The sequence below is a fragment of the Pteropus vampyrus genome, unplaced genomic scaffold, assembly GCF_000151845.1.
Source record: "Pteropus vampyrus isolate Shadow unplaced genomic scaffold, Pvam_2.0 Scaffold53, whole genome shotgun sequence".
Lineage (NCBI taxonomy): Eukaryota > Metazoa > Chordata > Mammalia > Chiroptera > Pteropodidae > Pteropus > Pteropus vampyrus.
In genome coordinates this window covers 7,604,837-7,616,340 of record NW_011888834.1, presented here as the reverse complement: position 1 = coordinate 7,616,340, position 11,504 = coordinate 7,604,837, and the positions used below count along the sequence as shown (strand labels likewise).

General features: G+C 31.0%; 1 protein-coding gene across 2 annotated transcripts in view; it reads right to left on the bottom strand.

Moving 5' to 3' along the window:
• Positions 1-592: 592 nt before the first annotated feature.
• Positions 593-11,504, bottom strand: part of RBM46 (RNA binding motif protein 46) — a 34,624-nt gene continuing 23,712 nt past the window's right edge. Inside the window, exons 5-6 of one of the 2 annotated variants that reach the window (XM_011360316.1) lie at positions 6,971-7,030; positions 2,479-2,632 (exon numbers count right to left, since the gene is read on the bottom strand). In XM_011360316.1, the coding sequence (XP_011358618.1) occupies positions 6,975-7,030 (56 nt within the window). In that variant the 3' untranslated portion in view covers positions 2,479-2,632; positions 6,971-6,974. Of the gene's footprint in view, positions 1,560-2,478; positions 2,633-6,970; positions 7,031-11,504 lie in introns of those variants that run through there. The other variant, XM_011360315.1, reaches the window with a different exon arrangement.

Genomic DNA, 11,504 nt, shown 5'->3' with positions numbered 1-11,504 from the left:
TGTCTTTTGACATAACCCTTGGTGCTTTCTTGCCATTCAGGCTTTTTTTTTTTAATTGGACCTACCAACCTTCTCTATTATGGCTTCTAGATTTTGAGTCATAGTTAGAAAAATCTTTCCTACTCCAACTCTGTGAAAAAAAGCTGAAGAGAGATAAAGTTAAACTTTCTGCATAACCTTTCGTACAGCTACACAATGAGTTGATAAGCAAAGTTAATGTCAATATCAAAGAATGGAAATATTTTTGTCTCTATCATTTATGTAAACCATCCTTAGACATTCATTATAAATGTACACTACTAAATTATTAAGCAACCAAAATGACCTGGATTAACTAATTATTCATAAGTAAAAGGGGGAGACTTCACTGGGTTCACCAATGAAATATTTCTATTGGTCTTGGAAAAGGGTTTTTGTTACTATGTTCCATAAAACGAACAATTTTCTGCAATATCTTTGTTTTGGTCCCATGAAGACACTCAGCCTATTGCTACATTCCTAGTAAGGAAAATTGTTCTCAAGAAAAGGTCAAGCTGAATGTGAGAGCTAATTTTTTGTGTGCATACTAAAAATAAAAAATAGAACACATACATTTTAGAAGCATCACATATTTAATGTCAAAGAATTTGAATTCAAGTACAAAAATTAAACAACACATGATTTCAACATTAAAAAAACCATAACACAGTACTCAAACAACTATACAGTGAATATCAAAAACACAAATGAAGTATAACTATAAAAACCTTAAATACATTAACAGCAAAATTATAATTTATTTATATAACAAGTAATTAACTAATATATTTATAGTTATTTTCAAGGACCACAATGGTAGATTGCTTTTTTCTTTAGTACTGCATAAAATTTGCATCTTAATCTTTTTGCCCTTCATTTCTTTCTACATAATAGTTAGACACTTCTGGTTATATAACTGCTCTAATCTCTAATACATATAGTGATCCTTGGTAATCAAATTCAGTGTAACCACTGTCTGCAAGTGCTTTAATATTGCGAAATGCTATGTAGCAAAGTTATTATGCAAAAATTTAACATAAACTACTGAGTTCTACTGCCCACTCAGGAATCAAAGTATTTAAAATTCCAAAAGTTTAAAAAGAATAGTAGTTTGTTATACCGTTATCAAGAGAAACCACTGAGTAACTTTTTAAACTTATAATTTTCACAAGTTTTACAACTGTGGATTATTCTGAATTATGACTGATGTTTCTTTTACTATTGTGAAATATATATTTATCATTTAAAACCAAATGCGCAAACCCGATTCTAAAATAAAACAGTATTTTAATTTGCATGCTTTACAAAGTAACTTTCATATTCATGTTTACAGTATTTTCTTCAGAAGAATGAGGCCTGATTGGAGATATATAGTCGCTGTCCAACATGGCTGCCATTAGCAAGTGATATTGTTGGTGACAAGGGATAGCTTGGATAAGAATAAGGCCTTGAAGTATAAGGAAGCACGCTGGGAGTCCCAGAAGAGAGGGTAGCACTAACAGGGAAAATACTATTTATTGAGCTGCGACGGAAATTGTAGTCTGTAAATAAATATATGAACAATTATGCTGCACATCTTTATGAATACAAATTTAATTCAAAGAGATAAAGCATTAAAACTATAATCACAGTTTAACATAATGTTCTAGCACTGAAAATCCTGATAATGCTGTATTGCTGGTAAAGATTGTTTCAGCATTCACTACCTGGCAAATCCTGACAGTTCTATCAGTCAATATTACATTTCTTTCGCTGACAATGTTTCAGAGATCTTACTAAAATGCTTTTGTGGATACCTATTTCTTGGATACCTATTAATTGTTTTGTCTTCTTTTTGATCACAGAAAAAGAAAACCTCTGATTTCTCTTGTTCCACAATGAAGCTCCTTTTAAATTTGGTTCTGACGCTAATGGTTAGTCCATGAAGGAAAGATAAAAAACAGCGAATTCATATTTGCTTTTCTAAAAACTGTATTAGGCATCAAACCAGCAAAAATATTCACCTCTGGGCTGCAAAAAACTGTCCAATATTTCATTATTTAAATACTAATATAAACATTTATACAACTCAACATAAAATTTAACATTAGCATCCTACTAGTACCATAAAACAATAAAATGAGTAAAATGGATTTTATAAAATAAACTTCAAGAAACCATTATCAACTTATACTATAGAAAAATCCAAAAATTAAACCAAATTAAAGTATATATATTAGAAATATTACTGTTCAACAATAAACATTCATCTTATGCATCAATAATTTCCTGCTTCATTAATCGTAATATTTATAGATGTGTGTGAATATTAAAGACCAAATTTGTAAATCCTATACTTTCCAAAAACTCAACTATGTTTTTCAGTGCAGAATAAGCCAAGGATGTGACAATACTATAAAATGAATATTTTTTAAAGTTATGATGTTTCTAAGAATGGATGAAAGGAATGAGGTCATCTAATGCACAGGTAAGGCTTTTTCTATATTTTCCTGTAACTATAAATGAGGCCTAAAACATGCGAGCATTAACTTAATGTTGTCATGGGACTTAATATTTAGCCAACAGGAATGAGATCAACTGCAGAAGAATAAGCTCAAGCAACATCAGAAAGGACCTAGTTAAGAAAGAAAACGAAAAAATAAAAATCAATTAAATATAGGTTTAATTTCTAGCATTGTAAAACTCTAATTAGAATAATTTTATAACCTTTGTATTTTTATTAATGGTACCATAAGATTAATAAAAGCGGTTTGTTCCCAGAAGACATAAATACATTAAAAGCATCCAGTTCAAAATATGTTATTTTGAAACTGGATAAGCAATTATTTTGATACCAAAGTGGGATAACTCCAGGTACCACAGAATTCTTCTCTTAAAAGGATCCACTGTGTCTGAAGGGTTATGGTATTGAGTATAAACATAAACTTTAGTGCTCTTGTAATTCAAATAATTGCTTTAAAAGAAGTTCTGGTTCTCTCCTCCTAAAGATGATTACGCAAATACAGTCCAATTCCTTTTAAGCCGTGTATCTCTGACACAACTAGCTCTTTCAAATTTTAACAATGTAGTCACAGACAACAAGATTTAAAAGAGGAGATCTTTAAATAGTTCTGTAGGTAGAAAAATGTTTTTCAAAGAAATCACTTTTACTTTGGGTTTAAACCTATTCAAGAGCTAATGCAGCCTACTCGTGAAATATGGATGGAAGAGCTACCTTCAAAGGAAGATTTCACAAAGATAGCCAAACAACTGGTTAATGGCATAGTGCTTAGGTCTGAAAATATGCATTTCTGATAGCACTCTACTGTAAGCCTTTAATTTAAAAGTACACTAATCGACTGTTGTAAAAGTTAACATTAATGACTTTATTGACACAGGATAAATCAAGAGAAGAAAAATTTTCCCCAAATACTATAAATATTAGGAGACGGAAAGGTTCAGAATGTTTGCAAAATTTACAGCTATTTCATAAAGTTGTGCAACCAATGCCACTGCCCAGAACGCTTTCATCACTCTACACAGAAACTCTGCACCTGTTAGCAGTCACTGCCCATTCCCTCTCTCCCAGCCCCAGCAACCACTAATTCTTCTGTTTCTATAGACCTGCCTATTCTACATTTTTCATATAAATTGAATCATACAATTTATGTGGTCTTTTTAAACTGGCTTCTTAACATAATGTTTTCAAGTTTTATCCATGTTGTAGTATGTATCAGAACTTCTTTCCTTTTTATATTCATTGTATGTTTGAAATACCACATTTGGTTTACTCATTCACCAGTCAATGGATGGACATTTAGGTTGTTTCCACCTTTTGGCTATTATGAATAATGCTGCTAAGAAATAGTGTGTACAAGATTTTGTATGGACATATGTTTTCAATTCTGAGTAAATATCTAGGAAGGGAATTGTTCGTACAAGGCAGCTGCTACCATTTTAAATCCCAACAGCAATGTATATGAGAGTGAAGCATCTGGTATTTTGATCTATGAAATACATTTCCCATACCTTTAATACCTATTTTAAGCATTTCTTTAGATTTTTATAGGCTATTTATTAATTTTTTTGAAAAAAAAGTCCTCGTTTCACCATGTTATTATTTCAGTCGCTAACATTCAAATAGTCATAACTAAAATAACTCAATAACTTTCCTTCGGTGTATTTTATCTGTAAATCAAAGTTATTATTATTTTTTTTAACAGCACTGTACATACTCAGAACATAAAATATGGATGGCTGGGTTTAAATACAGAGATAAAAAAATCATCTATATTAAAAAGAAGTAACATTTATTATTTATTATTTTGTACTTTCCATCCTAGTACAGAAAATCAAAAGCTAAGTGTAAAGTAGAAGAAAGACATTCAGAATTGCCAGTTATTAAGCAACTTAAAACCTATAAAAGCAACTTAACCTATTAAGCAACTTAAAACCTAGTTAAAAATCATTAACCAGAAATTTTTAAAAGTGATACTTTTGGCTAAAACACATTATTATAAAATTCACTGGTATTTTTATCTCATTACTTGCCCTATTACAATTATATTTCAACAAAATTTAAAAAGGTATTTCTGTCTCCTACTTAATTTTTCCTATCAGGCAACTGACAGCAAAGGACAAGAAGTACACATGAAATGACCAATGTTTTTTTCTAAGACTAGGTCCACAAAGTAGCTTAGGTCAGTATTTCTGTTTTAAGATGATTTACAGGAGGCTTTGAGTATACTAATCTTAGTAATAGATGGCTAGATAAGAATGTTATTGCCTGTAACTGCTTCTTAATAAAGTTCTAGTTGCTGAATTCTCCATTTTTACTAGAGTAATGATATTTTTCAGATTCAATTACTTTGGGGAAAATCATCTGCTTGTTTTTAACTAAATTATTTTTAATATTTACAATATATTGCCCTTATTATTTTGAGTTATTTGAATTTTAAATTTTTACTATTTACAATATATTGCCCTTATTATTTTGAGTTATTTGAACTTTAACTTTTTACTACAAAATTTTAATAGTATGTAACAATTATAAACATAAATATGTCAGATAGTTGTACTTTTGTTTTTAATATATTACAGCTGTTTCATTCTAAATTATCTGAAGATCATAATTTAAACCTTCAAAAACAAGGGTTTGAAATTCTAGAAAATGCCAACTAATCTAGTGACAGCAATCAGATAAGTGGTTGCTTGGGAAAGAGGGTAGGAGGAGAAATGGATTACATTAGGGGTGATGAAATATTTGTTTTGATTGTGGTGTCATTTCACAGATGAACACATAAATCGAAATTGGCCAAAGTATACACTTTAAATATGGGTATTTTATGTATTTTTATTGTACCTCAATATAATTATAAATTAAAGCAAGTAAGTGTTTCTTTGAATTAGTTTCAGTGTTTCCCAAACTACAGCCTATGCAACCGAAGTACCTCAAAAATGAGAAAAACTTAGCCAAAAAAATCTTGAGAAAAATTTAGGAAAGATGAGGTTAACGGTTAAACAGGTTGCTACTACAATTATTCTATATGCTAATATGCATGATGATTTCCCAAGAGCAGTAAGTATACCGTAGTTTTTCCCAAACTTGTTTGACCTTAGAAAAAGTTATTTCACTGAACAACTTTATAAATCAGTTTGAGAAGAACTTTTAATGGGAATAATATATAATAGGAAAATTTTAAAAACAAAACAGAAAAATTACAAACTCAAATACCTTCCGAGGCCCAAGATGTAACAAACAAACGAAAAAAGAACTCAAAGAGAACCAATAGGTATCTAGCTATACCCCAAACAAACATTATCCAGAGCTTCCAGTCTGTTATCTTCGTATTAAGAGATCAATTATCTCAAATTCATTTTAATGCTAGTTTCTAAACCACTCAGAAAGAGTAATACAACAGCGGCCTATAAGAGGGAAAATTATGATCTGACCTATAGCAATCTAGGCTTCAGTACAGCTCACTAGAAATACTATCTAGGCAAAAGCAAAGAGAATATAAAAGCCTTAGAAAAGGTAACTCTTTTCAAGTTTCATTTCTATCTAATATCTAAAATTAGTCCTCATAAATCAAAATTTCAAATATAAAAATTCATAGGAAAAGGTAGTTCTGAGAATAGCATCACATATTTGAATGTCTATGCTAAGATTAAGATCTATAAAAATAAACTTATAACTCTCAAGCATAACAAATATATTTCTTTGTATCTGCAATAAAAGTTTTACTAATAAAAGTTAATGTCTGTTGAGTACTAAGTGCCAAAAATAACGATACACAATCGGCACTATTTAATCCTTGCAAGATAAGTATTCTTATTTTCCTTTTTAACAACAAAATAATGTATGCACAGAAAGGCAAAGTAACTTACTCAAGAACACAGAACTAGTACTTGGATTGCTACCCAGGAAACCACAACTTTCTTTTTGCCTTTACATGTAAAAAGGAGTTTGGATAGTAATAATCTTTATTCAAACTATGAGCTACGTTTAATTTCCTACTAAAACTTTTCCATCTCAGTACCATGTTGAAAAAACTAACAGTGAATATTTATAAACATAACTTTTATTCTAAATTGTATCAACAATAATTTTGGATTAATAAACTTGAAAAAAATGAGAGTTCCATTTTCAGGTACGTTTGAGAAATGCTGGATAATCTACACATAATATACTCACTCCGACTACATCTACCATAAAACACAGTTTGCCATCTTGGTGGTTCACAATGAACACTTGCATGTTAAAAGTTTTAGAAGATCTGAAATATGGAAACCAGTTTAATTTTTTAAAACTTTACTTAATGAATCTATAATTAGCAAAAGTATAATAATCAAAATATTTCACAGTTTTATTGGACAATTTAAATTATTTCTCCTTATAACTATAAGAATAATTTAAAACCAGCTTTCTGAAAACTAAATTATCACTTAATATTCCTAAGAGACTTTTTCTTACCTGTTTATTTTCTCCAAATTCTTCTACATAGGTCCAGGCTGAAGAGATTGTGTTCCCTGTCTGTAAGCAGTGAAGACAGAAAAGAATTGAGTCTTTAGACAGATGTTATCCCTATCTTGGAAGTGCATGGAATCCTTGATAACTTTAGTTAAAAACCTTTTGATCAGTAAACAGGAAAATAAATTTAAAGAAAAGGAAACAAGTGACAAATAGTTATCATTTCTGAAGTTCTGCAAAGATGAACAAGAGAACAGTATTTTGCTATTTGAATGAAAATTACGAGTTAATACATTATCAGAAAAAACCATGTGTTTCTATACAAATTAAGTCCTTCGTAGCTGGTGTTTCCAAGAGGTACTACTCTACTAAGAAAGAAAGAATTTTAAAAGCAAATGAAATTACTCAATTTCTGATAAGCAGAAAGCCAAAGGATCTAAGTAAATTTGAAAAATAACAATATCCTTTCCTTCCGTCTTAAAAAGAGATAGATGGCCAAAATAACACTAAGCTTAAAAAAAAGTTTTGCTTTTAACAACTAAACTTCATCTATTTGAAGCCTCATTTAACCATAGGTAGTACAACTTTGGACATTCATCCATTTTAGTGGTTATCTCTTTAAAGCTTTATGTGCCTTAAAGCTTTTTGGTAGAAATGTATATCCAGCTCTATGCTAAGAAATTGTGCACAGAAGTATGAACAAATGAAAAATGTTTGATCATCCACATAAAACTGTAGGTTTTTAATAGCCATCTTAAAGATTATAATTCAGTAGAAAAAAGTTACAATATTTTCTGATTTTTACATGACCAACTAAGTAACTAATCAACCCTCCCAGTGAGAACTAGAAAATGTAGACAACATTAAAAGCAAAAATATCTATCTGAAAGCACTGAGAATGACCAAGACGGTGAAGAATTATGAAATCCTAGACAAGAAGTAAATTCAGAGAGATATGCACATCTTTTGGAGGTGTGTTTCCCTAGAAGGACTAGCAAATTCTGAAGAGAGATCTGAGAGGCAAGGGAAGATGACAAGAGATAGACAAATTTCTGAGGAGAAGAAGACAAAAATAGGAGCTGCAGAGCTACTGATGAGGTATGCCTCAAACCTTGAATAAAATTGGATCAGAAGTAGACCGACTTTAATGGAGACTAAATTCAACTTCAAATCTTCTCAATTCCCGCCTAAATTAAGGCAATCAGGGATGGTCAGTCACTTGGTGACCTTTCTGAAGCAAAAATAAATCTTGTCTGAATAAAAATAACACCATGCTATCTTTCAAATTATTTGTACTTTTTTTCATCTACAATATCTGGCATTCAATAAAAAATAACGTCATACACAACCATGTGAATGGAAAAATACATCTGCAAGCAATGCTTCTAATCAGGGCCTAATATCCAAAATATACAAAGAACTCATACAATTCAATAACAACAAAAAACTAAATGATCCAATCAAAAAATGGGCAGAGGACCTGAACAGACACTTCTCCCTAGTGGACATACAAATGGCTAACAAATATTTGAAAAGATGTTCAACATCGCTAGCTATTAGGGAAATGCAAATCAAAACCACAATGAGATACCATCTCACACCTGTTAGAATAGCTATAATCAACAGGACAAGTAATAACAAATGCTGGAGAGGATGCAGAGAAAAAGGAACCCTCATACACTGCTGGTGGGACTGCAAATTGGTACGGCCGCTATGGAAAACAGTATGGAGGTTCCTCAAAAAACTAAGAATTGATCTCCCATATGATCCAGCAATCCCTCTACTGGGTATTTACCCCAAAGACGTGAAAACCCATACTGAAAAGAGGTTTGCACACCAATGTTCATAGCAGCATTATTCACAGTGGCCAGGACATGGAAGCAACCGAAGTGTCCTACGACAGACGATTGACTAAGGAAGCTGTGGTACATATATACAATGGAATGTTACTCAGCCATAAAAAGAGATGAAATACTGTCATTTGCAACAACATGAATGGACCTCGAGATAATCATGCTAAGTGAAATAAGCCAGACAGAAAAAGTTGAAAAATCACATGATATCACTTATATGTGGGATATAAACCTAAAAGCAACAAATGAACAAGACAAACAGAGACTCATGGACATGGACTACCAGAGGGTAGGGGATGGGGGAGGAGGGGGAGAGGTAGACAGAGTAAAGGGGGTCAAATATAGGGGATAGAAAGAGAGTGAAGTGGGTAAAGGGGATCAAATATATGGTAGCTGAAGGAAACTGGACTTTGGGTGGTAAACACAATAGAATATATAGATGTCAAATTATAATGTACACCTGAAAATTATATAATTGTATTAACCAATGTTACCCCAATAAACTTAATTTAAATAAATAAATAAAAGCATATAAAGAGATAAAACAATGTGACCTAAAACCAACAATAACAAGTCAATAGTAACGAATCTACAAAAAAGTTTACATAAAGTTTTCAGAACTTGGTATTAAAATAACTATGCCTCATATACTCAAGGAAATAAAAGACAAGACTAAAAGTTTTGAAGGAAACATGAACATTATTTTTAAGAGTCAAATGAAACTCTAGAACTGAGAAATAAATCCAAATCGTTTCATCAGCATATTAGACACAGATGAAAAAAATTCATGAATCAAAAGATAGGTCTGAAGAAAATATGCAGACTAAACATACAAAAGAATAAGAAATGCAGAAAGAATATAATAGATATATGAGATAGAGTAAAAAGGTCAAATGTGTGTAATTGGAATACCATATATAAAGGAGATAAGTGGCACAAAAGCAGTATCCGAAAACAGAATAACTTAGAACTTTTGAAAAAAAGTAAAAACACTGATCCACAGATTTTTAGAAGTAAAGTCCCAATTAAGATAAAGACTAAGAAAACTATGTATAAGTCCATCACACTAACACTTCTGAAAATCACAGATAAAGAGAAAATACTAAAAGCAGCAAAGGGGCAAAAAAGTTTACATTCAAAAGAATAATGAGTAAACTACAGCTGACTTCTCAACAGAAACAATGGAAGCCAGAGACAGTGAGTGGAATTATAACCTCAAAAAAATAACTGCTTTCTAGAAAAATACCCTTTCAAAAGACATATTCAGACAAATTAAACTAAGGTAGTTTGTCATAAGCATATCTACACCAAAGGAAATACAAATGAATTTCTTTGGTCAGAATAAACAATAACAGTGGATGGAAGCTTGGAGAGGAGGAAATAAAAAGGAAAGAAAATAATAAATATGTAAATGGTAAATGAATATAAATTTATGTTAACTAAAAACTCTTATAATTAGGTATGTGAGATTAAAAATATAGGTTTAAAACAGATGGAAATACCAAGACACTATGTAAACTGAAAGAAGAAATAAGAGAACTTAAAGTGTACTAAGGTCCTTGAATTGTCTGGAATGTGATAAAAGCATTAAATAATATTAGGCTTCAATAAGTTAAGAATGCATGCTGGAGTCTACGGTATAATCACTAAAGAATAGTGAAGAATTTGTGACTATTCCAGTTAAAAGAAGGAGAGGGAATAAAAGACAAAGAAATAATCTATCAAAAGGCAAGAAAGGAGAAAAAAGGAAAAAGAACAGGAAAATTGAACAAAGAATAAAAAGCAAATGGGAAAATAAGAGACTTAATAATTACATGCATATCAATAAGTACACTAAATGCAAGCTGACCAAGCACTTAAAGGACAGACTTTCAACAAAAACAAACAGCAGCAGCAACAACAAAAAAACTAACTACACACTATGCTCATCTTAAGGCCAAGATAAAGGAAAAATAAAAGTTAAAAAATAGAAAATATATAACATGCAAACTAACCAAAAGAAAGCATATATGTTAATATCAGAGGAAGTACAGTTTAAGGCAGGAATGCGTAATATAGATAGAATGACACAGTATAATGATAAAAGGTACACTTAACCAGAAAAATAATTCTAGATTTCTAAGCACCTAATACATAACCTCAAAATCTATAAAGCAAAAATTGACAAACCAAAAAGAGGAAAATACAAATCTGTAATCATTGTGGATGATTTTCATAACCATCTCATAGTAAGTAATAGAATAAACAGACCAAAATATCATGAATAAATTTAAATACGATTAACAAACCTGGCCTAACTGAGATATATATGTGAGTGTGTGTGTGTATATATACATATATACATATACACACATATATGCATACATATATATATGTATTTGAGTTAAATTGTGTGCCCAAAAAGATATATTGAAATCCTAACCCCTAGTACCTCAGAATGTGATCTTATTTGGAAATAGGGTCATTGCAAATGTTATTAGTTAATATAAGGTCATACTGGAGTAGGATGGACCCTTAATCTAATGATTGGTATCCTTATAAGAATAGAAAAACACAGAGAGACATATGCCATGTGAAGACACACAGGGTTAAGATGACCATGTTACAAGAGGCAGACACTGGAGTACTGCATCTACATGCCAACGAATTCAAGGACTGCTGGCAAACACCAGAAGCTAAAAGAA